This window comes from Papio anubis, chromosome 4 (assembly GCF_008728515.1).
Source record: "Papio anubis isolate 15944 chromosome 4, Panubis1.0, whole genome shotgun sequence".
Lineage (NCBI taxonomy): Eukaryota > Metazoa > Chordata > Mammalia > Primates > Cercopithecidae > Papio > Papio anubis.
This window is the reverse complement of record NC_044979.1, coordinates 66,265,478-66,292,169: the sequence shown is the minus strand read 5'-3', so window position 1 is coordinate 66,292,169 and position 26,692 is coordinate 66,265,478. Positions and strand designations below refer to the sequence as shown.

The following is a 26,692-nucleotide window of genomic DNA, read 5'->3' as shown; positions in this document are numbered from 1 at the left end:
GGCCGACTTGCGACGGAGGCCGCGGGTCCGGGTCGGGGGATCCGAGAAGGACCCGAGAGGTGATCCGCAGCGCTGCGCCCGGACCGCGCGCCCGTCCTCCGCCAGCGCGGAAGGTCTATTCCTCCCCCACGCATCGGGCCCGCGACCCCGGGCCGCGGCACCGGATCCCGGCGGGGGTGTGGACCCAGGGCCCGCTCTCTCCGGCGCGGCCAGAGCCCCCCAGTGTGCGAGCGCCTAGGGGATGCCGAGGTTTGGCGGGTGCGGGGCCAATCTGGGCAGGGCCGAGCCGAGATTCTCCCTGTCTCTGTGCCCTGACCGTACTCCTGCGGTTCTGGCAGAGAGCGCGGGGAGAGCAGCGGCGGGAGGTGCGGGGAGCACGCCGGCCGTGGGGTAGAAGCAACACCTGAGAGGGGATCCAAGTTGCTTGGCTCGGCCCGAGCAGCGACCTGAACCCGCCGCCCTGCGGGAGGGGTGTGCGGAGCGCTGGGCTGTGCTCCTACAACTTCACTCCTCCCGCCGCTGGGGAACGTAGCGGGCGAGGCGCAGAGGGCTAGAAAAGGGATTCTCAATGCATTCTTCCAAGAAAACTTTTTCTCCCTCGAACATGAAGGAATACGTGTTCACTGTAGAAAATTGGGAAAACATGGGAAATTATTGTGTAAAAAATGGGGAGCGAGGCGTGGGAGTCACTCCCGGGGCGAGGGGACTGCGATTTGCTTTGCTAACCGCAGCCGGGGGCGAGCGACGGGCGGCGCTGCCGCGGGGGCGCCGAAGGCCGAGATTTGAGGAAGTGGGAGCTGCCCGGGCGGGGGCGTCCCGCCGAGAGTCCGCCACGCAGTGTTTGTTTCCTTTCACTTCCTGCGGCAGCTGCTCAAGATGAGGAGGTGCGTGGGGCCGGGGCGGAGCGGCAGCGTTCCCCGCGTGTGAGCCCCCGACCCATTGCCGGCGCCAGCACTTCCCTGACCACTCGGGTTCGGCTATGCGGGAGCCGTGAGGAGGAGGCTTGCTGTCGTGGACTTGAGATCTCGGGAAGTCATGCTGGCTTGCTTTTAAGTGGCTTGGGGAAAGTGAAGAAACCCCAAAATGGAGGACTTTGCTACTAGGACCTATGGCACCAGTGGCCTGGACAACAGACCTCTGTTTGGGGAGACGTCCGCCAAGGTGAGTGCGGATTGTGTTTCCAGACTGGGATGGGGGGTGTGTCTGCGGCCTGCCCTCCCGCCGAGTCCTGGCTGGGTCCTGCTGCTGCTCCTAAAAGCACTGTTAGGGAGGAAGCTGGTTCTGCAATACCGCTTCCCTCTCAAGATGTTTGCCCGGCCAGTCAGTCGTTGCCTGCTTTGGGACACGTGGTTGGCCAAGAGCGTTGAAGGCTGGAGTGGAGAAAAGTTCAGAAAGGTCGGGGTTGTTGGAAGCCCTTCTGGGGAGTGCGGAAGCCCCTACGGAGGGGGGAGGTTGATTTAGTGGTTGTACAGCTGCACCTGCAGCAGGAGGACTGACCCTCCAGAGGCTTCAGGTGTGTGCCCAAAGCTTCCTAAGAGAGCCGAGAAGGGGTGCTTCATGATTCCTGTTTACATAGAACTGTTAAGGGTTCATTGCTGAGCAGTGAAGCAGTCAAGCAAGGAAAGGGGAGAGGCTTGAGATGAGGGGTTCTTGAATGATGGCCTGCATTCCAGGAAGTGATCAAAGGGGCCCTGAACCCAAACGGGCTATCGTACATTATTCTAGGCTTTAAAATGTATAACACCTTTTAAAAAGGATTAATTATGTGATGTCCTGGGCCAACAATTGAGGAGAGATCTTTTTCTATCGTCAGCATTAACTTTCTGAGTAGTTTGGGCAAGATCTGCCTGGTTTATTTTTTCACCTAAAAGTGGCATTGGTTGGCTGGTCTCAGTGCAGTGGTGTTGACAACTAATTGATCATAGCTGGTTACAGATTTCTTTGTTCCTTCTGCAATCTCCCTGCTTCACTTGACTGGCTTAAAAGAAGGGGAAAAAAAACAGTGGCACTGGTGATCTTTGACCTCTGGTAAAGTGCTTTCAGCTCTCGAAAGGTAATGCACATGTAGAGTCCAGAGCTTCCGGTTTTTTTAGTTTTGGCAGGAGCCCTCCAGCAGACAGGATAGGGAACTGGTACACCTGGCAGTCTGGGGAATAGCCCTGAATTTGGAAGCTATGAGGCTGCCACAGGACTACTTTATTTTTTAAACTCCACTTGGATTTTACGTTCTGCTCTCAAAATGTTGTAATATGAAAGCAATTTAAACTCGATCTCCAGGAAGATGCACCTTGTTCATCTTGTGGCTTGGTGTAATCCCAGCCCACAGTGCTCCTGGTTTGAGACACATACCTCCTCCAGTAGATGTTCCATCTTAGGCAAACGTTATTGAGCATTATGTACTTGGCCCTGGGGAGCCAAGGAACCCTGTCAGGTGGGGAAAAAAATGTAGGCAAATGAGATGTGGTTGGATCTGTGCTACGACAGGGACATGTTGGGGGTACAGACGAGAACTGGTTGCTTTTGTATGGGAAATTTTCCCCCCTCTCCCAAGAGGTAAGAGAGTGCCTCCCCAACATGCTTCAGCAATAGATTGGGGTTCTGGGAGATCCAGACCTCTGACCTCTTTTAACCCATCTCTCTTGTAATTATAGAGGTAGATGACTTGGTAGTGGACTTGGCCATTTATGCAGACAGTTAGAAATATTGATGTTTTCTGAACAGCTTGGGCGAAAACATCCAGTGATTTAAGTTTCCTATTGCCCATGATCCATTTGAAACCCATTCAAGAACTTTACTTTTCCAAATGTATCTTTTATTGCATACTTACTATGAGAATATATCACACTGGGATTATTTAGGAAACTTTAGGGCATTGTAATAATAGCTGCAGCTATTCAGAGAAAAAAGTTAATATTTATTAATTCTTGATCTCTCAAAATTTCTCCCTTTAGCCCCCTCTGTGAAGTTGACAGGGTGATTGGACATAGAGAAATTCTACAGAATGGAGAAGGGAGAGAGATCCCTGGTCTGAGGGTGGAAGAAAACATGTATCTTATAAATGGAGATGCCACATCTGAGAGAGGAGAGGCCTCCATATGTGTTCACAGCAAATGAAGATTTGAGGGCCTGAGGAGGGTAAGGCCCAGGAATGGAGCCTCAATAGTGAAAGGATAGGACTCATTACAGTGGAGCCATTTCCACAGAGGACAGCAACTGCTAGAGCAGGGTCCTGGGGACACTGAGAAACCCATCACTTGCTCTTGTGTGTGGGTGTCTCCAGCTTGCTGTTTTACATGCCAGGAAACGACAAAATAGCCACTACACAGTGGAAACTTGCTGTTAGTGAACTGCCATTTCTGAGAACATCGAGAAAGAATAAAAGCCCAGTTCCTGTCCTACTCTGACAGGTGGTTTCCTGTGCATTTTGTAATCTTACTTGCTTTATGAGGACTGACACATCCATATAGCCTCTCAACTTTAGGTGCAAACTCTAAGGCAAAGAGAACTGAAGCTCAAAGAGCAGAGAAAAGTCTGGAATATGTTTTTGTTTCCTCAGTGCCAGGCAACATGGTGGGCATTCAGCTTTCCCTTGTTTAATCATCAAGTTCCTTTGTGAGATGGGTGTTCTTTTTTCTGTTATACAACTAAGGAAGTGGAACCCTCAGAGGGGGTTGTGTTCAGTCATACAAGCAGTTTCCTCTGGTAATGCTTCACCAACTCCCTTTCATGAGTTGAATAGTGAGGTCAGTAGTAACTTAATTAGGCAGTTTTTGCTTCTCAAAGCACTCCAGACATCTGCATACCTGTTGCCCTTTCACAGAAAATAGGGGTTGAAGTAGTTTGCCCCAAGTCCTGAGGTGAGTGAGAGATAATGAGATCTATTACACAACAATGACTATTAATATATAACTAATTTGGCCTTGAGCAGCACCCTCTTGGGGAATCTCTGACGGAACTTTTGCCTTTATGTATGTCGGGTGCACATAGTGATTTTGGTTACTGAAATCCCAGATTTATTCAATCTTTAGCATGAAAATTATTCCTTCTAAGTTATTCCTATTTAGGAATAGCTTTATAGGTGTAATCATGGAGAGAAGGGCAAAGTGAAACAGTTCTCTATTGTTCCATAAATATCTGAGGGACTATTTTTGTCTTTGAGGCAGGGTCTCACTTTGTCACTCAGATTGGAGTGCAGTGGCATGACCATGGCTCACTGCAGTCCTGACCTCCTGGGCTCAAGTGATTTTCCCACTTGAGCTTCTGAGTAGCTGGGACTATAGGTGCCTTCTACCAAGGCTGGCTAATATATATATATATATATATATATATATTTTTTTTTTTTTTTTTGAGACGGAGTGTCTCTCTGTCGCCCAGGCTGGAGTGCAGTGGTGTAATCTTGGCTCACTGCAAGCTCTGCCTCCCAGGTTCACACCATTCTTCTGCCTCAGCCTCCCAAGTAGCTGGGACTATAGGCATCTGCCACCACGCCCGGCTAATTTTTTTGTATTTTTAGTAGAGACGGGGTTTCATTATGTTAGCCAAGATGATCTCCATCTCCTGACCTCATGATCCGCCCGCCTCGGCTTCCCAAAGTGCTGGGATTACAGGTGTGAGCCACTGTGCCGGGCCCTAACTTTAATTTGTTGCAGAGATGGGGCTTCCTGTATTGCTCAGGCTGGTCTCAAACTTGTGGCCTCAGGCGATCCTCCCAACTTGGCCTCTCAAAGTGGTGGGTTTATAGGCGTGAGCCATCGTGCCCATCCTAGGGATTATTGACAAAAAAGGAAAGGTGTTCATCTTTTGTAAGAAACATAGACCTCATTCCTTGATACCTATGGAATTTTCATGTTAGGTTGGCTATCTTACGAATCCTAGTTTGAATGCCCAGATGCTTTTTACATCTTTTTTAAACCATTCCCAAGTTTTGTGCCATAGTACTTCTCTTTCAGGTGAAAAGTATGGCACAGACACCAAGATGATAAGAAATATCTGAAGTTTCCAAGCCTGTGTTATGGCTTAGCATTTTCTAAAAGAGTGCTATCCAGTAGAAATATTATGTGAGCAGCCATATATGTAATTTACATTTCTTAGTAGCCGTATGAAAAAGTATCAAACAAGTGAAATATTAATAATTTTATGTAACCCCTTATTTCCAAAATATTAATACTATCATTTCAACATATAATCAATATTAACATTTAACTAGACACGGTGGCTCAGACCTGTATATCCCATCACTTTGGGAGGCTGAGGTGGGAGAATCACTTGAGCCCAGGCTTTTGAAACCAGCCTGGCCAACGAAATGAGATCCTGTCACACACACACAAAAAATTAGCTGGGTGTGGTGGCACCCACCTGTGGTCCTAGCTGCAGGCTCGCACCACTGAACTCCAGCCTGGGTGACAGAACGAGACTATCTCAAACAAAAAACAAACAGATACTTTTGCAATTTTTTTGTATGAAGTCTTTGAAATCCAGTATGTATTTTATATTAACAGCTCATCTGAATTCACACTAGCTGTGTTTCAGATGCTCAGTAACCACGTGTGGCTAGTACAGGCTGATGTCCCAAATCCAAAATCCGAAATGCTCCAAAATCCAAAACTTTTTGAGCACTGACTTGATGCTACAAGTGGGAATTTCCACACAAAAGTACTTAACACAAACTTTATTTCATGCACAAAATTTTTAAAGATATTGTATAAAACTTGTCTTCCAGGCTATGTGTATAAGATGTATATGAAACAAATTTTGTGCTTAGACTTGTGTCCCACCCAAGATCTCATTATGTATATGTAAATATTCCAAAGCCTGCAAAAAATTCTGAAATCAGAGAAGCTTCTGGTCCCAAACATTTTGGATAAGGGATACCCAACCATTTCAGACAGCTTAGTTTTAAAGCAGCTGAAATGTTAGTTATGGTGGTTCCATAGCCAAGTTTGTGAAACATTTTTCTTTATTGTGGGACTTTGGAAGCTTTAATATGCCAGTTTTCATTGTGACTCTAGTTGGTGAGGGTACGTGAGTAGTACCTCCTAAACAGTGTAGGTGGCGTGGCCTCTTTAACCCTAGTACAATGCCTTACCCAGTTCTTGCCTCTGGCTCCCTAGGAGCATTCACTAGATAAGTTTCTACAGAATACAGTTTGGGAAACATGGTTCAGTGAATTGCCTTCCTCTGCTTTTCCCTCCCATCCTGTCCCCTAGGGTAAACTGAAACCTGGAGATTTTCTTCCCTCTTCTGCCCACGACTACCTTTAAAAGTTTGCTTTAGTACAACACACAGTTTGGACAGTCTTTCCCACTGTCTAGTGTTAGAAGGGCACTAAATTATTCTGAGGGCTTGTGAGTCTTGATCTCGACTTGTTAGCTGGCTGTGGAATCATCTGAAATCAGTTTCAGTCAGTCTAGACTGGTGAACCTAGGAGGAGAGGGAGAGAATGTTCTCTCTGGAGAAAGCAAAGCAGCATCCTATAGCTAGGGCAAATAGGAAAAGGATGAACACTGTCCACTTGGTGCCATGTAGTGCAAACCAGTTTCTAGATCAGCCCACTCTATGGGTGGTCACTGATTACAAAATAAGTGATTCATCCTCTAAGAAGGGTGGTGACAGTTCCTGCTCCTTTATTCTTCTTGGATGTGATATATAAAATCAATGATTTGGGGAGAAGGTACATACACTGAATTCCTCAGCAGATACCATAGTGAGAGGGAGGCCCTCTGTGGAGGGGGCAAGTTAGTGGGCTCTGAGGCTCAGATCTTTGGTTCCAAAGACAAAAGTATCTTCCTTTATCCCCCTCCCCCCAGTAAAAAAAAAAAAGCAAGCAAAAATGGTGAAAAGCAAGGGCTTTTTATGATTAGTGTTAGTCAAGCTATTCAAACTTGGAGCATTTGGCCTCTGCAAATAATCATGTAAGATTAGAGTTGCCACTTCATGCCATTTTTGTTGTTGCTTATTTAAGAACAAGGCTCAGTAGGGATGGTAATAGAATAATTTTAAAAAACGGAAAGAAGAGAAAAATAATAAAGCTATGATTAAGATAGCTGGGTCTGTGCCAGCAGCCCCTTCCTCTGTCTTAGAGCTACCAATGCTGTTCTCTGAGGAGTGCAGGCTTTAGTGTATTTCCTCTAGACAGAGCTTCTAGTTGATCATCCAAGCAGCTGTTTCTCTCAAAGGAGGGTTAGTCACCCAAAGGTGAAACAGTTATCTCCTCTCTTCTCATTCAGCCTGTCAAAACAACTTTGCCTTTTTTTTGTGTGTGCTAGAAAAGTAATTAGGAAAAATAAATGCCATCACTTTTTCTTTAGTACTCTATGTGGTTTTCTCTCTTCCACCCCTAGACCAGTGGACTGGAATCTCTGGGTGTGGGGCACAGGCACTGGTATTTCTGGAAGGTCCTGGGGATGCTGGTGCATAGAAAGGGTTGAGATGCATTGGCCTTACCTTTGCTCTGTGTAAGCCCAGTCCAGGCTAATGCCTCTCCATGGATCCCTTTCCTTTAGCTGCCTCCTTGCTCTTCACAAATGCCGTTCTCCTTTCTGCTGTGTCCTCTCTTCTCTAAATATCTGAATTCTGCTCAGCCTGATTCCCCACTTTAGAACCTTCCTTGTAATCCAGTCTCTTCTCACTTTCCTTCTGTGAGCCTGGCTGTCAAAGATGCCCCCTGGCACTTACTCCTCGTGCTGTGAGGCACTCATGTAGGTCTTGCCTCCTAACTAGAGAATAAGCTCTTCTTAAATGGTAGGTGCCAGTTTCCTCATTTTTGTAGCCTTTTTAGCCCTAGGGACAATGGCTTACCAAGTTCTTGATTTCATGTATATTAAGTTTTAAGCAAAGTGAGAATTTAGCATTATCAAAAACTAACCTACATTCTTGGGACATTCTGAGCTCACAGTAGAAGGCAGGGAGTGGTTAGGAACCTGGATATGCTAGATATCAAAACAGGAAGTGATGCTTCAAGCTCTCATACAATTAAAGTCATTTTTCTCTTTTTCTTTCTGCTAAGCTGTATATAGCAGAGGCCAGTAGTAAATACAATATTGTATTTAAAAAACTTAAACTGAGGTGTGGCCTCTCGGAAGCTGATGGTCTACTGAGTTTTCTCTGGATGTGATTTTTGCTGGTCTTTGGTAATATCCTGTGCTTACTGAATTGAGTCACTTTTTTCTTATGGTTGGCTCATAGGCTGTGTATGGGTATAGTGACCATAGTTTCTGAGTTGCTGAAGAGACATGTGGGTGGATAAACCTCAGTGTCCCTGTGAGAATGGTGGAATGCATTTGAAACTGGGGCTGCCATAGAAATTGGGGCCAGGGTGTTAGGCCAGCTCAGCTCTCTCTCAGCTCTGAGGAGTCTGATCTCTTATTGGTAAGATTCCCCCTTAGACATAGTATAAATAGTGCAAATACTGTATTAGCTGTCATTTACTGACCGTCTACTGAATGCCAGATACTCTCTTGTAGGGGCTATGTATTCTCCTCCAATCCTCATTACAACCCTACATGGTAGACGTTGTACAAATATGAAAACTAAGGCTTAAAAGTTGTAACTTAAATACAGGTCCACATCTAGCAGTGGAAGTCATGCGTTTGGGAGAGAATCGAGTGTAAAAGTTGTAAAGGGTGGGTGTGCCTGAATTCTCATAAATGCTTTCTCTTGCACCTCCCGTGCTCTTGGCACTGTTCAAAGTCTGGTGTTGCTTTGGGAAGTCTCAGAATATACGGGTCGTAATTCACTGCGTCCTAGGTTTAGCCAGTGAGACAAAATGTCTCCTTGCTTTCCGCCTGTGTGGCTGCTGTACCTCTGGTTGTCTCCAGTGACAGTACGAGAGGAAGCTCCTGTACAGGCAGAGCCATGCTGCTCTGAGGGACCCAAATTAAATCCCTGGACACAGGACCTTAGGTTTCTTTATTCAGCTGGTCTCAAAATAAACCTTCTCCCACATTTTGCATCCTCTCAGTATGTTTTTTCCTGGCCCCTAAGGCTTCTGACTAGGCCACTTCCACAGCTTTCATGGCGAGTAGTTGTCTGCTGTGATTTGGAAGAAGAGAAGCAAAGTCATTTCTGAGAATCAAACTTTTATTTATGGTGTTGGGACCCTTAAGTTTGCTTGAGAAACGCAGAACTTTGGAGGCAAAATTGTAGGATGTGGCTCAAGGGCCTGAATCACTCAGTCCAGGTAAACAATGGTAGGAAGTAGCACCCTTTGGGCATTTAATACATGCTGAATGTGTTGCCTTGCTCTTTCCCATCCCAGGAGAAGATAATCACTGTCTTCAATGACCTGAGGAAAGCATGGGTAGGGGAGGGTAAGCAATGAGTATAAAATGGGATTGAGTGCCAGGAGGTGTTGTTCCTAGACCAAACTGAGGGTCGGGCTGCTCTTTCTCAGGCCCTCTAAGGGGATGCAGTTGAGGAGCTGAATGTTAATAGCTAAGACAATGGGGAAAAGTCTCCAGGGAATTTCAGAGAGCTTCATAGCAACCCCCATGCTACAGGCCCAGAGGCCTGTGAGGGAAAAATGGTTTTGTGGGTCAGGTCCTGGGCCCCAGTGCCCTGAGTCATAGTTGTTCCAGCTCCAGCTGTGGCTAAAAGGGTCCAAGATATACCTTGAGCTGTTGTTTAAGAGGGTGCAAGCCCCAAACCTTAGTGGCTTCCATGTGGTGTTGGGTCTGTGGGTGCACAGAGGCAGGAGTTTGGGAGCCTCTGCCTAGATTTCAGAGGATGTATGGAAATACTTGGATGTCCAGAAGTCTGCTGCAAGGGGGAGCCCTCATGCATTGCACTGTAAGCCTGGAAAAGCCACAGACACTCAACTCCAGCCTGTGAAAGCAGCTTTGGGGGCTGTACTCTGCAGAACCACAGGGGTGGACCTGCTCAAGGCCTTAGGAGCCCAATCCTTGCATTAGTGCAGCCTAGATGTGAGACACAGAGCCAAAGGAGGTTATTTTGGAGCTTTAAGATTTAATGACTGCCCTACTGGGTTTTAGACTTGTATGGGACCAGTAGCCCCTTCGTTTTGGCTGATTTCTCCCTTTCGGAATGGGTCTGTTTACCCAATGCCTGTACCCCCATTGTATCTTGGAAGTAACTAACTTGTCTTTGATTTTACAGGCTCATAGGTGGAAGGGACTTGCCTTGTCTCAGATGAGACTTTGGACTTAGACTTTTAGGTTAATGCTGGAGTGAGTTAAGACTTTGGGGGGACTGTTGGGAAGGCATGATTGGTTTTGAAATGTGAGGAGGACATGAAGTTTCAGAGGGCCCACGGGCTGAATGATAAGGTTTGGCTGTGTCCTTACCCAAATCTCATGTCAAATTGTAATCTCCACATGTTGAGGGGCTGGGAGGGAGGTGATCGGGTCATGGGGGCAATTTCTAATGGTTTAGCACCATCCCGCAATGCTGTCTCATGAGCGAGTTCTCCTGAGATCAAATGGTTTAAACGTGTGTGGCAGTTCCCTGCTTCATCCCCACTCTCTCTCCCTCTTCTCCCCACTCTCTCTCCCTCTTCTCCCCACTCTCTCTTCCTCTTCTCCCCACTCTGTCTCCCTCTTCTCCCCAGTCTGTCTCCCTCTTCTCCCCAGTCTCTCTCCCTCCTCTCCCCACTCTCTCCCCCCTCTCCCCACTCTCTCCCTCTTCTCCCGCTCCTTTCCCCGCTTTCCCCCCCCTCTCTCATTCTCACTCTCATTCTCTCTCTAATTCTCACTCCCTCATTCTCTCTCACTCACTCTCACTCTCGCTGTGTCTCTCTTTCACTGTCTGTCTGTCACTCTTTGTCTCACTATCACTCTCACTCTCACTCTCGCCCTCTACACGCTCCTTCCCCCTCTGTGCACTCTCTCCCCCCCCCCCCCCCCGCGCTCCCTCCCGCACCCCCACCCGCGCGCTCCCTCCCCCACTGCGCCAGCTTCCAGGGGTAGGATGTCTGACAGAGGAGGACACTTGGAGGTGTGAGGTCTAACCTGGAAATAGGATTGAACACCTGGTAAGGGATGTGGGTCTATAGGACTCCCTGCGATGCTGTCTGAGGAGAAAGACTTTTGTGGAATCACATAGAAAGTTTGGAAGTAACACCAAAAATGGAGTTCTGAGTCTTCTTCCACCCTCTACCCTGCCTTCTCCCTCAAGAATGTAGAAGGGAATGTCTTCATGGCATTGTCCATCTAGGCTTTTGCTTTTCTGCAAGGACTTTTCTCTGTTTTGCCTTGCGCCTCTCTGGGAGTGTTGGGGAGCATTGTCGAAGGATTAATTTGTCAACTGGAGTTCAGAGCTGTGATGCCTTATAAATCAGTCCTTGGTCCTGCCCTAGCAGAAAGTAACTGGGCTTGTACTCAGGAAAACCTGGACCTCAGAGATCCCCGTAGTTTACCATTGATGTTTCTTTGGGAACAACAGAACCTATCCTGGGAGGTATCTGTTAGCGTGTTGCACCTTTGTGGCTGACAAACCGTGACCTCTTGGTCTGCAGTACCAGGCCACAGCTTCTGTGGTGCTGTTACATGCCTGCCCTGCAGCAGTGAGACACATTATGTTCCTATCGATAGGCCAGGCCCCAGATAAGTGGTAGGATTAGATAAATAGTCTCTACTGGTGAGAGGCACTCTAAAGAAAATACTGTTGGCCACTTCTGCTTTGAGTCTTTCGTTTCACCAACATTCATTGAGTGCCTACAGTGTGCCACACTGTCAAGAAGGAAAAGAAGTGTAGTAGTTCCTACTAATCCACAGCTTCACTTTTCTAGGCTTCAGTTACCTGTGGTCAGCCGTGGTCCAAAAATATTAAATGGAAAACTTTAGAAATAATTTGTAAGTTTTAAATTGTGCACTGTTTTATGTAATGTGATTAACTCTTACTCTGTCCTGCTCCTGCTGGGGACATGAATCATCCCTTTGTCCAGTGTATCCACACAGTAGATGCTACCTGCCCGTTAGTCACTTAGTAATCATCTCTGTTATCTGATTGAAAAAACAGTATGTATAGGGTTTGGTACTATTTGCAGTTTCAGGCATCCACTGGTGGTCTTGGAGTGTATCCCCCGCAGGTAAGGGGGGACTATTTGTAGACTGTCTTTCCCACTGTTAACTGCCAGTCTTAGTGTGGGACACAAGTAATACATTTTATTTTGATGCAGTTAAGTGTGAAGACTGAGCAAAGTGATGTGGGTGTTCTGAGGGGAGGTGCCCAGGGTGGTGTCCGGAAAGGATTTACAGTGAAGTTGATAGTGTTGAGTTCTGAAGGATGATGATATGGTTTGGCTGTGTCCTCACCCAAATCTCTTCTTGAATTTTAGCTCCCATAATTCCCACGTGCTGTGGGAGGGACCCGGTGGGAGATAATTGAATCATGGCGGCAGTTTCCCCCATACTGTTCTCATGGTAGTGAATAAGTCTCATGAGATCTGATGATTTTATAAGGGGAAACTCCTTTCACTTGGCTCTAATTTTCTTTTTTGCCTGCCACCGTGTAAGATGTACCTTTTGCCTTCTGCCACTTGAAACTGTGAGTCCATTAAACCTCTTTTTCTTTATAAATTACCCAGTCTCAGGTATGTCTTTATCAGCAGTGTGAAAACGGATTAATACATAAATTGGTACCAGGAGTGGGGTGCTGCTGTAAAGGTACCCGAAAATGTGGAAGTGACTTTGGAACTGGGTAACAGGTTGGAACAGTTTGGAGGGCTTAGAAGAAGATAGGAAAAGTTTGGAACTTCCTAGAGACTTGGAAGGCTCACAAGACAGGAAGATGTGGGAAAGTTTCCTTCCTAGAGACTTGTTGAATGGTTTTGACCAAAATGCTGATAGTGATGTGGACAATAAGGTTCACACTGAGGTGGTCTCAGATGGAGATGAAGAACTTGTTGGGAACTGGAGTAAAGGTGACTCTTGTTATGTTTTAGCAAAGAGACTGATGGTACTTTGCCCCAGTCCTAGAGATTTATGGACCTTTGAACTTGAGGGAGATGAGTTTGGGTATCTGGCAGAAGAAATTTCTAAGCAGCAGAGCATTCAAGAGGTAACTTGAGTGCTGTTAAAAGCATTCAGTTTTAAAAGGGAAACAAGAGCATAAAAGTTTGGAAAATGTGCAGCCTGACAATGCAATAGAAAAAGAAAAAATGAGAAAACTAAGTCAGCTGTGGAAATTTGCGTAAGTAATGAGGAGCCAAATGTTAATCCCCAAGACAATGGGGAAAATGTCTTCAGGGCATGTCAGAGACCTTTGAGGCAGCCCCTCATATCACAGGCCTAGAGGTTCTAGGAGGAAAAAATGGTTTTGTGGGTTGGGCCCAGGCCCCCCTGCTGTATGCAGCTTAGGGACTTGGTGCTCTGTGTCCCAGCAGCTCTAGCCATGGCTAAAAGGGGCTGACGTACAGCTCAGGCCATGACTTCATAGCTGCACGTGGCAACTTCCATGTGGGGTTGGGTCTGTGGATGCACGGAAGTCAAGAATTGAGGTCTGGGAACCTTTGCCTAGATTTCAGAGGACATATGGAAACACCTGGATGTCTAGGCAGAGGTTGCTGAAGGGGCAGGACCCTCATGGAGAACTTCTGCTAGGGCAGCACAGAAGGGAAATTTGGGGTTGAAGCCCCTACAGAGTCCCCATGGGGCATTGCCTAGTGGAGCTGTGAGAAGGCCACCATCCTCCAGACACCAGAATGGTAGATTCACTGAAACTTGCTCCATGTGCCTGGAAAAGCTGCAGACACTCAAGGCCAGCCTGTGAAAGCAGCTGGGAGGGAGGCTGTACCCTGCAAAACTGCCCAAAACTGTGGGAACCTACCTCTTGCATCAGCATGACCTGGATGTGAGACATTGGAGCTTTAAAAATTGACTGCCCTGCTGGTTTTTGGATTTGCATGGGGCCTGTAGCCCCTTTGTTTTGGCCAGTTTTTCTGATTTGGAATGTGTGTGTTTACCCAGTGCCCATATCCCCATTGTATCTAGGAAGTAACTAACTTGCTTTTGATGTTACAGGCTCATAGGTGGACTTGTCTCAGATGAGACTTTGGACTGTGAACTTTTGAGTTAATGCTGAAATGAGTTAAGACTTTGAGGGACTGTTGGAAAGGCATGATTGGTTTTGAAATGTGAGGACATTAGATTTGGGAGGGGCCAGGGATGAAATTATATGGTTTGGCTGTGTCTCCACCCAAATCTCATCCTGAATTGTAGCTCCCATAATTCCCATTTGTTGTGGGAGGGACCAGGTGGGAGATGATTGAATCATAGGGGCGGTTTCCCTTGTACTGTTCTCGTGGTAGTGAATAAGTCTCACAAGATCTGATGATTTTATAAGGAGTTTCTTCTTTTGCTTGGCTCTCATTTTCTCTCTTGCCTGCCACCGTGTAAGACGTGTCTTATCACCATAAGCCATGATTGTGAGGCTACCTCAGCTATGTGGAACTGTGAGTCCATTAAACCTCTTTTTCTTAACAAACTACTCGGTTTTGGGTATGTCTTTATCAGCAGCGTGGAAACGAATACAGATGAGTAGTCAAAATTGGGAGTAGCACTTTTTGGGGAACTGGGTTGACATTATGCCTCTGGGATTTTTTTATGGACCAATATAAGAAATGATTATGTATGAATTATCTGCATTTTCTGTGTCCCTAGATTTGTCCTGACTCATGGGACAAATTCTTTTTAGAGCCAGGAGAATTTTGACTCTAATTATCCAGTATGCTTACTTTTATTAGTTAGAACTTAAAATTCTGTTGTACTTCCCACTTGGCTGTCAGGAATCTTCATACACACATTTGAGTTTAAATGATAAATGTTTTTTTAGACAATTTTTTTTTTTTTAAAAAATAAGATTCTCATTCTGTCCAGGCTAGAGTGCAGATCACCACCTGGGCTCAAGTGACCTTCCCACCTCAGCCTCCCAAGTAGCTGGGACTACAGCTACGTGTCATCAAATCCAGATAATTTTTATATTTTTTTGTAGATACAAGGTCTCAGTATTTTTCCCAGGTTGGTCTTGAATCCCTAAGCTCAAGTGATCCTCCCACCTTGGCCTCCCAAAGTGCTGGGATTACAAGTGTGAGCCACTATACCTGGCCTTTGTAAGTTCTTTAGCCTTTTTCCCCCCCCCCATTCCCCAAAGCCTTTTAGAAATTTTGTCTTGGTCTTTTTATGGTCGGTTAGGTTAGTTAGGTTAGGGTTTTATTATAGTAGCACATGTCCTTGAAATTCATTTTGGAAGTAGGCAAAAGATTGCCATGGAAATGGAAGGCTGAATACAATGTCGCTTGTAAGCATTCCAAACTGTTTAGAACCAGGATATTTCCAGGGAGCTGAAGAGCTGAGGGCAGGCACAGCTAGCTTTTGGTTATTTGGGATATTATTGCCAGCTTCCTCCCAGGGCCATTGTTACCACCTGATCATTTGAGTTTTAGTTTCTCTAGTATCAAGATACTGGCTAATGACTGACCAGGCAAGTATAGGGGTTCTCTGGCTTTTAATCACTAGGGCATTAGTCCTTTTTCTCTGGCCCAAGTGCAGTCTGGGGATTCAGAACCATAAAGTGTAAGAACTGGAAGGGACCAGGTATCATTTAGCCCAGTCTTCTCCTTTGATAGAGTCAAATGGGTTAAGGAATCCTTTTGAGGTTACGAAGCTAGCTAGTGGCAGAATGAGATGAGAACCTTGGTTTCCGGACTGTGTTAAGGTCCATATTTATTAGTTTAAGGACTCTTAGACCTTTTGAACGTCTCATTATGCTTGCATTTTGCAAACAGCATTGGATAGATTTTCTGCCATTACCTAGCTGTGTGACCTTTGGCAAGTCAGTCTTCTCGAACCTAGTTACCCGTTGGTAAATGGAGATAACATATTCCCTACTTGCTTTACAGAGTTTCTTTCCACCATTCCAGATACAAACCAGTTGCATATACCTCTATCTTTTTCTCCTTCCTCATTTTAAAGGAAGACAAAGATATGAATCTGTCAGGCCCAGACTCTTCACTGTGCATTGCATTCCAGTTCCTTTCCTCTCAGCTCTCATGAAACTTGGGTCAACAATCTCCATTTGTCCCATTGCGTTTTTGTAACGGCAGTGCTTTTGTTCTCCCATGGGTCTTTGTGGAGTTCCTTTCATGAACCATCTTTCCTTTCCTTTTCATCTGCTGGTCTTCCTTAGGGTTTTGACTTCTCTGTTAGTCTCTCCCTGACTGCCAAAGATAGCTCACTTTGTCTTTTTAGTGCCCTCCTGAACTCTGGATAGTGTAAACTTCTGGAAGGTAGAGATGTTTTTATTCACTTTTGTATTTGCATCTGAATTATATGAGGTGATATAGGTGAAATCTCAACTGTATATATACACATGTATGTGCACACACAGTGTCTGTTTTTATGTTCATGTATATATGAATTCAGACTATCTCTAAACCTGTTGCAGAATATTTTGTCTCTGGGAAGGAAATTTTAAATCTATATCCTGTCCTCTCAGCAGGCAAGGATCCAGGCTAATTGCCATCCTTTGTCCGATCAGCTTCCTTGTAGAGTGAAAATAAGCCACAGTATAAGGTTTAAATTTCTGGTAGCAGAGACAAGTTATGATAGGTAGAACTAGAGTGAAAATAAAACTAGGGAGGGGACACAGCTAAGTTCTGTGAGAAATAATTGAGTTAATAGAGACTAACTATAGAAGTAGAAATAATCTGAGTTTCCATTTATTCCATAAACAGTAAAGTTTAAATGTAATATTCACTTTTCTCCATGTACTATAGCTCCAACTTGGAGCATATTATTCCCCAAACTGTCCTTTGAAGTGTTAATTAACTAGCTATTTAATTATTCTCTATTATCCTCTTTGGAGATTGGGAGCTAGAAGAGCTGCTAAAACCCTGAAAAGTAATCTCTAGGCCCAGGGAAGGAGCTCCACCCTGTGATTTGAACTTAATATTTAAAAATGACTTATTTTAGACTAAACTTTAGAGCACAGCCTCTCCATTTTAAATGTGCACACAAATTACCAGATCCTGTTAAAATGCAGATTCTGATTCAGTTGGTCTCAGTGAGGCCTAAGATTCTGCATTTCTTGCAGTTCCCTCAGGTGAGGCCAATGTGCTGGTTCATAGACTACACTTTGAGTAGCACGTTTAAAACAAGAGAACATTAGAAGTAGGAGGGCTTCTGAAGTTAACTCTGCATACCTGAATTCATGGTTATGTTGATAGCAGAAGGCCTTGGCTTGGAGAAAGAAAATATTCTAGAAACACTTCTGCCATGTCCTAAATAAATAGTAGTTCATCCCATCTTGGGAATCCCAGAGGGGATCACTACATTATAACAGTAACTGATTTTCATGAAAATCAGTTGGAATTCTGTTCAGTGACTATCTAAAAGGCAGGCAGGAATGTATTCATTAAAGTTTAGTTATATTTTCATCAGGATGATTAAAATCAGTTATATGGAGAAATTCAACAATGTGGAACAAAGTCACCTATGAGGAAATTTTCATTCTTGAAAGATAAGCAACTTAGTTTAGTACTTTGCTAATAGGCTTTTTGAGGTGTTGTCTGCCACTTGCCATCTTTGTCTAGACCAGCACTAGCATTCTAGTTTGTTCTTTGGGTGAGAACTATAAATGGAGAAAGGAGGTCTGGCATTGAATCTTGTCTTTATCACTTAATTGTATTGAGATCTTGGGAAAGTTCTCAGTTTCCCTGAGCCTGTTTTGCTACCTGTGAAACAGTCATATTACCATTTCATCCCAGAATTTTTAAGGAGAGGATTGGTGAATGATCTTGGCATAGTTAATATCCTTTTACCATTATTTTTCTCCTACTTTGATCCTGGTAGGCAACTTGCTGTGTGTCATTTGGCAATTAGTGATTTATTGGCTTGGCTTCTATTGGTGGGATAGCTGTTGTGAGGTATGCAGTCCTTCGTTTTGGAAATCCTGGGAGCTCAGAGAGAAGTAGATATTCTTGCTTCTCAAAAACAGTGGGGCTCCCATGGATTTTTGTCTCTCTACATATTTTATGTTAAACACACTTATTCCTCCCATGCGGGAAAAAGTTAAAAGTGATCAGTGACTTGTCCCTGGGTCCCTTTCCTAACAGGTGGTCCTAACTTCAGGCTTCTGTGTGCTGTGTAAGCTTCTCTAGCTGAGGTCGTGATAAGATCTCTTCCGAGTCCTCTGGAGTTAGGATGTGGCTGGAGTCCAGTTTCTTTTGTTCTTTAACCTTTCAGTTGCAGTGGCCTTGGTCTGGAGAGTTGTGATTTGTCCTTGGTTAGATTACGCACATCCAATACTTGGCTTTCTTATACTCTTTCCCTCCCAGTTTTGCCTGACTCTTAACTTCTGTGAGTTTTTACCTTTAAAAGCTGACTACTTGGAAATGAGAATTCGGTTGCTGCTCTGTGACTGTTCCTGTGTCCTTCCCATCTCTGAGGTTTTGTTTATTGGCAGCCTATGTTCCATATCCTGCTGTTCTCTGCTCAGACCTTATCAAAACAATATTTAAGATGACTGATTCGTTAAAGACTCAGCTTTGACTTCTCAGAAATAAGACTGCATGTCATTCTCATTGGCCTTAGTGTTTCCTAATCAGGGCTTAAACCCTAACTTTAATCTGTAGTTCTGCAACCTATCTTACTTTACATTTTTAGTAGTACCTGAAACTACTTCTAACCAGTGACCTGGATTCAGGAATCTCTGGTTTTCAAAATTGCTTCTAACTTGCTATATGACTCTTACCAAATAATTTAACCACACTGGGCCTAAATTTACTTTTAACCTGTAAAACTAGGATTGGATCAGTTTTTCAAATGTTCTTTGTTGTTGGTTGGGGTGGGATGGGAATGACAAGAAAGCTCAGTAGGTAGGCTCTTCATTCAATGAAGATTTTGTTTATATACTGAAGGCTTTCACTATTAAATAACTTGGAAAAACTGCTGGACTGGATGGTCTTTTAAGACTGCAGGTACCAAGCCTTTGGCACTCTAGGATCCATCCCTTTTAACAGTAGCATCTATTTTTAGATGAGACAAGGATACCTAAGCTGTATTACAAATGTAGTTCCAGACACATCATGGTACTCCACATCTAGTCTGGTTCCTGATACTTTTAACCAATGCCCTGGCTTGGCCATTCCCGTAGTGCCTGTCCTTTTCCTTTGGCTCATACTATCCTCCTCAGCACAAGCATTATTTGTAAGCCTCCCTTCCCCATTTGATACTACCCAATCAAGACTCTAGTATAAATGTTCTGTCCCTTCAAGAAACCTTCCCCAGTTGGCCATTTTCCCAAAGTACATTTTCCATTCTCATGACTCAGTACACTTTGCTTTGTTTGGTAGTTTTATGTGTAAAGCTCAGAGAAGGACTGGATCTTGGGTTTCTTTATTGTAAACCATCCCAACACCTTGCATTGCACTATACTGAAGGTAACATGGATCCAAGTCATATGGCTTAAAAATTCTTTTCTCTTTCAGGATCGAATCATCAATTTAGTTGTTGGCAGTTTAACATCCTTATTGATTCTAGTAAGTATCCTCATTTTGTGCCTCACCCAGGCTCTTAGCCAAAGTTTTGAAAACTTTATCAATTATAATTAACTTTCCAAAAAGTTAAGTGCTTTTATTACCACAAAATTGCAATTGCTAATTGGAGTAGCTAATTTAATTCCGCCGCACCCCCAGGTTGAATATGTGAAATGGTACAAGTCAGACAACTTGGTTTTCAGATAATTGAGTTTACCATGTTTTGCCTAGTAAATTTGTAAAAACGTCAGTGTAGCCACTTCCTTCTGTCATCATCTACCATAATTCCCCATTTCTATTAATTTTGTTCCTAAAGAACATATCCATTACCCTATGGTCAAGTTTTAAAAGATGTGGTCACAGTGTATAGCAGTTTTACTGTATACATACTGTAAAATACATGTGGGAGCTATCACAATAAAATTTTTAAAAGCTGCATTTTCCATAGTTTGACATTTTTCTGGCACATTTTCATTAAATTTGATAATTTGTTTTTTCCATGGCTTCTTAATGAAAACATTGCATATAATGCTGCATCTGTTAGAAACAGAACTACACGGTATTAGGTCTTTCAGTGTGTTTCATAATGTTATAGCAAAACCGGCTTTGATTATATTCATTTTGCTAGGAATGTTTAAAATAACAAAATGGCTAGAACTTTTTCTAGTAGAATCATTAATTCTGGGAGTGAGGTTTAGTTAAAGAAGTTATTTTGGGATCAGCTAGTTTTACTAATGTTTTCTCTCCTTTCATAAGTAAGGGAAAGGTTAGAAAAGGAGGAAGTACTAAAAACTCAAACATATTTATAATTACTCTAACATTCTAGAAAGCAAACTTGGTGGCAGATGTAATTGTTGCCTAGACTCCAGTTGGTAATTACCAAGTCTTGGAATTACTATTAAGGCCTTACATAATTTCTCTTCATACAGGTAACGCTGATCAGTGCTTTTGTTTTCCCTCAACTACCTCCAAAACCGTTGAATATATTCTTTGCTGTCTGCATCTCTTTGAGTAGTATTACTGCCTGCATACTTGTAAGTACTGTTGAGAATTTAACCAGTGTTCTTGAGGGTTTAAGTTGCAATGCATAGGACAAAAATTTTCAGCCTTGGGTCTATACAAAAGGGTATCTCTTAATTATATCCTCATCCTCCCCCTAAAAGTATGTTAGAATTCTCAATAAAATCTGAGTTTTCTCCTAAATCCCAAAGTTGTAACCCCAAAGAGAAACTCTTACTCCCTTGATAGCTAAAAAAAAAAAAAAAAAAAAAGAGAAAAAAAAATTAGTGGGAAGACTTAGGTGGCCAGATATTTTAATTTACTTAATTCATCTTCACTCAAGGACTATATGAGGACCAGCAGTCTTCGGGAAATGCCAGTTACTGCTAAGGGATGAGATAGCACACTCTGGATTGAATTCTAATGATTACAAAATTAGTCTATTTTAATCTACATGTTTGTCTCCCACAGTGGAGGTATTAACACCAAAACCTCCTGGGAAATCTGAAGCTGGAGTTGTAAAAATGTTTGATTTACTGCAAATGTTTGTTTTATGGTAAAGAAACAAAGATGGTGGTGGCTCCTCAGTGTTCAATCATTCATTAGTTGGCTACATTGTTTCATGTTCCTTGAGAGGCAGAATCAAAAGAAAAAACAATTGTTTTGATCTCCATAGGGCTTAAATCATAATAGTAATTTGCTTATCTGAGTTAAAATTAAAGAGGAGACATCTCCAAGTGTTCCAATTCACTGATCCTGCTATGTACTCCCATGACCCGAAAAAGGACTGGCCCATCGCACTTTGGGAGCTTTCCTGTTCCCCTAGCTTGAAGCCTAAAGTGACTAACAATGAACTAACTTAATCCAGATATACTATGGAAGCCCTATTTTGCAGTCTGAACCAATTGTATGAATCATATGAGTCTAAATGTTGTCTTCCTTTCCTGTTAAGTAGTATGTCCAGGTATATGTTCTTGGATAGCTTGCCAGATGCCTGGTGGAGTATACAGGTTTGAACATAAAGGAAAGTAAACTGAGAAAGTAGGAATAAGTATGATCTTGGATGTGGAAACTCAGAGTAAGAATTAAATTCTGACTGCACTGGTCTCAGGAATGTAGAGATGTCAGAATATGGAGAATGTCTGTCTCATTTAGGGGAAATTTGAAATTGGTAGAAAAAATGTTATGTTTTAAATTTTAACTGTTTATAAACTTTAATTCTTCTTTTTTTAGATCTACTGGTATCGACAAGGAGACTTAGAACCAAAATTTAGAAAGCTAATATACTATATCGTATTTTCTATCATCATGTTGTGTATATGTGCAAACCTGTACTTCCATGATGTGGGAAGGTGAGGCTGCCAAGGAGAAGTACTTACCAGGACTCTTCAAAATGATACATTAGGACAGTGAGTAATTTTTGGATAAGGTATGCTGAAGAATCTCCTGCAGAAGTCTGATACATGATTTTCATGTTAATTGTAAATGTAATTCCCTCTTGCAAGGGAGACATAGCCTAGATCACTTTGCTTTTTCTTTAAGGAGCTGACGTTGTACCTAAACATTCCAACCCTTAAAGCTCAAACAGCACAACATTTCACTTTTGAAATGAACATTTTTATAATGTAATTGCACGGCAAAAGGCTATGTAACAAACAAATCTTGCATTTTAAGACAAATATTCTTTTATTTCTGTTAAACTGAATATACAGTTGTTCCCTAGGCAACCGACTTTTGCTTATAACTACAATTTAATTTCACATTAACAAAACAGACAGTGAAAAGACAACTTTGTGAAGATCTAATTACAATAATAAATAAAATAATTTATACAAGTTTTTTTTTTTTCCCTTGACTTTTCTATAGGGGTCATATTCATTAAAAAGCCCAAAAGGCTACCTTTGCCTTAACCCTTCTGTAGTATAGGAATGACTCTTAGATTTGTTTCCTTTTGTTATAGAAGCAAATACTGTTTTTTTAAAAATTGCCTGAGATGAGAGGTTATATTGTACCCCACCACCTAACAAAGTGGATGACAAACTATTTTCTGGGTAATTTATGTTGCAAAACATGTAATAAATGGTCACGGTATCAAGGATAGGTAACATTACTTCCTTCCTCATTTAGTTTCACTTCAAAGTGCTAACTTTGTAAACTAATGACAGTGGTTTCTGAGGGGGTGAAAACTGCTTAGATTTTGGTGGGTTTTGTTACTATGCTTATCCATATTCCCTTTAAAAGTAACAAAAAACCTGTAGTGAATTTTAACTCTTTTAATGCTTTCCTGTTTACCCTGCCTAAATCAGCTCCCACTGCCAGCAATGGGTTAATCAAACGTAACCACCACAAGACCACCTCCTAGGTCTCTGTACTTGTATGCTGGTCAAGTCTCAAACTTAGTCTTCTTGAAGATCAGAAGATCACTGGTAAGCTCTCATGTTGAAATGACTTATCTGAACTACAACCAGGCTTACTTGAAAGGAGACAGTGCCATGTCTGATCTTTAGAGAAACTGTATTTTAAACCACAGCAGTTAAGCTTTCGTGATTCTAAACTTTTCTTCGTGGCTGAAGTGAATGAAATTCCTTATTGCCATGTAACATTAAACATAGGGATTTATGCTTAAAACTCCCAGCCTCCACTCAACTACACACTGTCATAAAACTCAACTTCAGATGATGTATTTAAAGGAGGTAAGAAGTCATAGCAGCAACAATGTGTGGCTTAAGCACTGTGGCTATTTAAATTGGTAAATTAAGCCTCTTGGGGGTTGCTCCTATTTCTTTGAAGATGTTGTAATTAACAGTGTGGCTTCTTTGCTTGAACTGCCTATTTCTAAGAATTATCCTAATGACAGTTTACCAAATCTTCGACATCCTTTGAATCTTCTGAAACAGGACTGCCCAAGGATGATCCAATGATATTTGATTCTTCCTGATGATGTTGGAGTATGGGATCTGTAATGAGTATCCAGTTAGTTTTAAATGTATATATTTATTCTCTAGTCCACGTCAAGAATTTAAGGTATTCTACCACGGTGTAGAACTTAAGACTACTAGTAGCTTATTGGATCAAGAAAGACTGAAACAACTGAATTAAATGTCTGATTTTTCCACCTAAAATTTATCAGGCACATAGTAAGTATTATATTACAGTACCTGTTAGTGTTGTCAAAGGCAAGACAGATTCAGTATCTATAACATCAGATGTCTGGATAAAGCCATGTGGTGAAGGAACGATAAGTATTGTTTCATCATCAATTGTTTGATCAACTTGTTCTTCTATAGTGGGAGACTCTAAACCCTAAATAACATTAAAAGAAAAGAGAGATTGACTCATATTCCTTACTAGTCTTCCTTAAAATCCCATGTGTAGGTTAAACAGACTTAAACATGACCCATTTAAAAATCAGAATATAAAATAAAAAGTTAAGGTCTCACAGGGACAAAAGATGACCTCACAATCTAACATACCTTTAACAAAAGGAACTTACAAGGACTGGGTCAGTTATAGGTCAGCTGAATATAATAGAAGAAACAATGCTGTTACAGTGTAGGATGATATTACTAACCACTCACAAGAAAATGCTTCTATGGGTTCTAACAAACCTTTCTCAATGTATTGTAGGTAAAGAGGGAAAAGTTTTAGTGAGGAACTATAGTAAGATAGAACATGGTTTTCTTATTCTTCCTGACTGCCACAGATCTCTGCCTGCCTATTTCTGCCAGCAACAACACTGTGAAGTCTGAGGTAGGGGTTTGAGCTTAATTTCATGAGTCTAAAAAAAGTTTCCCAAACTGCAGGTTTGAGGCTCAAGGCAAGAACCCACTGAGTTGTTCTTTAAGTACAACTTACCTCGGTAACATAAGCACTGGCTAAATCAGAGGGTGATTCCTCTTGTTTAAGGTCGGTGTCAGAAATTTCTTCTTCTGTTCTGACCATAACACTATTCATCAGTTCTGTGCTATTTTGGTCACTGAATTTGGATACATGAGCATCATTAAATGATGGCTCCACAGTCATCTTAGGGTGATGAATTTCATCTGGGAAAGTGTCTGCTTCTAGGGCATCTGGAGGCTCAGGAAAATCAGATGACTGAATATCACTATCTACTGTCAGTTCTGCTTGGGATATGGAAGAAGTGATGTCCTCTGTGGCAACAGTCTGAATGATGACTCTTGGTGTGTGACACTGCACTGTAACATTATCACTTGTGTTCAACAAATGTTCTGGCTATAAAACATTAAAGAACCTGTTAAAGTTGTAAATCAAATGACATTTATGGGGGTACCTCACTGTCTCCCCCATCTCTTACCTCTGGAACTGTAAATACTTTTATCACTATTTTTCTACAGCCCTTGTCCTTTACTTGCTAGGGCCTTTGCTCTCCTAATGTCCCTATTCTAATGTATAGCCATCTTACATAAAGAGAAGGGATGAAACATACACTCCAGTGAAGGCAGAGTGATGGTGTATAACACTGTGCCTGGAATAGCAGCAGTGGGAAGAACTGTTTAGATAACTACCTTATATTTTGGTCCTTATCAACTAATCCTGGTCTATAGCAGGTGCTCAAAAATCAAGTAATTTATGTAACATACGGATAAAGCATGAACAATGATCTGTTCAGGAGAAGCAGGAGCAGCAGCTGTCAGGGTTACTGTGGGACTAGCAGTCAGAGTTAGGGGAAGGCCTTGGCTTGAGCTTGTTTGAAGTAGGTAGGTGCCTGGAGTGCCAGTGGGCTGTAGATGGAAAGACTAAAGGAAAAAGAAAAATAAGATAATTTAACAATGATTAAGTCTACTTTTATATACAAAAACAGGGACTGAGTTTAGTTTACTAGACACAAATGTACTTACCCATTGTGAAGCTGCGAACAAGTAATACAATGTAGGGCATAACTGTCTTAAGTCATTACCTAGCCTGAAAGTTTAAGAGGCTGCTCTTTGCTCCTGTGTACTTCTATGGTCTGGTCTCAGCTATTTGTTTCAGGGCACCAAGACAGTTGTATGAGCCACTGTTTCCAGTGCAGTAACCCTCTTTTTCCTTTCTTTGTAGCACGTAAAAACTGGCAGTCCCCCAGTTAAAAAAAAAAAAAAAAAAAAGGCACAACAGCAGTGTTTACTTGAACACTTTTTCACCGTATACTTCTGGGAAATTTTTCTGTACCCTGTCCCTTTCTGTAAAATAGTAATTAGCAATGTTTTGCTGAAGGAAAAAGATGTTTATCTGAAAAAGCTAGTTAACTATTAAGTAATACATTTTCTTTTGAAATTTTTAAAGGAAGTATAATGAAATTATTGACCAATAAACTTTTCACGACCATAAGCTTCTATATAAAAAATGTGATTTAGGTTTATCTTAATATTCTAAAAAAGTATTTGCACTTAAAATAGGTCTGGGGGTTAAAATCATGTAGCCTGTTTTTCAGTCTTGTGGACTGAGCTAAAACAACTCTCCTGGGTACTAAATCCCCAAATATAGTTTTCCTTATTGCTAAAGTGGAGATGGTCGCTACTTCTCATGGAAAGTGTTTGGGATTAGAAATGATTATGAAAGTGCCTGGAACTCTGTGAGGACTCAATTTCTTTTCTATATTAATCACATATGGTGAGGCATTATTTTAAATACTTTATATTTACATGCATATATATGTTTAATATATTAAACTACATTTAATTTTGACAATTTTTTGAAGCTGGAGTACTATTATCCTGTTAATAATAAGGGAAAGCCTAAATATGGTGACCCCATAAGTTAAAAACCTGAACACATACCTCAGATATGTAGGTGTGTATATATATTGTTTACCAGGGGAATGGGCTTAAAAAGGTGAAAGTTTTCTACCTGTGTCAAATGGTTGTCTTACACATCCCCATTTCAGAGACCACTGGATTAGGAGACTGACTTAGGTTATGTAAGCTGCCAGTAAAAGTTCCAAAGGTGGCCATCCTCTTGGGATTTGGCTGGGGAGAGGATGAATAAACTCTTGTACTAATAACCCTGTGTTCTTCACAGTAAATCTTGATTTAATAAAATTTTTCTTAAGGAAATATGAATTATAGGTTTGTTTTAGAAAGGGCATTCAGTCATGCTCCACTTTCAACCTACACTTTCAGCTGCAGGAAACCACTGATCTACTTTTCGATATACAAATTTGCCTATTTTGGACATTTCAAATAAAGGGGAGCCAAGTACTATGTG

At 42.4% G+C, this 26,692-nt stretch overlaps 2 protein-coding genes across 9 annotated transcripts in view; one reads left to right on the top strand and one right to left on the bottom strand.

Annotated features, from left to right (window-relative positions):
- On the top strand, positions 1-26,692 carry TMEM243 (transmembrane protein 243). Of its 2 annotated transcripts, none has more exons than XM_031665285.1 (5): positions 1-59; positions 868-1,161; positions 19,442-19,492; positions 20,419-20,523; positions 21,722-26,692. In XM_031665285.1, the coding sequence occupies exons 2-5, from the start codon at positions 1,084-1,086 to the stop codon at positions 21,842-21,844; spliced, it is 357 nt and encodes a 118-aa protein (XP_031521145.1). In that variant the 5' UTR covers positions 1-59; positions 868-1,083; the 3' UTR covers positions 21,845-26,692. The 2 variants fall into 2 exon arrangements, with proteins under 2 accessions (XP_031521145.1, XP_031521144.1); XM_031665284.1 differs by lacking the exon at positions 1-59 and adding an exon at positions 70-249.
- Positions 22,156-26,692, bottom strand: part of DMTF1 (cyclin D binding myb like transcription factor 1) — a 44,018-nt gene continuing 39,481 nt past the window's right edge. For 5 of the 7 annotated variants that reach the window (XM_003896378.4, XM_017956993.3, XM_021936110.2 and 2 more), the window contains 4 exons: positions 25,090-25,245; positions 24,344-24,721; positions 23,647-23,791; positions 22,156-23,445 (listed from right to left, as the gene is read on the bottom strand). In XM_003896378.4, the coding sequence (XP_003896427.1) occupies positions 23,336-23,445; positions 23,647-23,791; positions 24,344-24,721; positions 25,090-25,245 (789 nt within the window). In that variant the 3' untranslated portion in view covers positions 22,156-23,335. The remainder of the gene's footprint in view (positions 23,446-23,646; positions 23,792-24,343; positions 24,722-25,089; positions 25,246-26,692) is intronic. The other 2 variants (XM_021936111.2, XM_021936112.2) reach the window with 2 other exon arrangements.

Excerpts from the sequence above, each read along its gene's own strand:
- TMEM243 (XM_031665285.1), top strand. The coding sequence starts at position 1,084 with ATGGAGGACTTTGCTACTAGGACCTATGGCACCAGTGGCCTGGACAAC. Across the intron at positions 1,162-19,441 it reads TTGGGGAGACGTCCGCCAAG|GATCGAATCATCAATTTAGT; the intron begins GTGAGTGCGGAT and ends TTTCTCTTTCAG. Across the intron at positions 19,493-20,418 it reads TAACATCCTTATTGATTCTA|GTAACGCTGATCAGTGCTTT; the intron begins GTAAGTATCCTC and ends CTCTTCATACAG.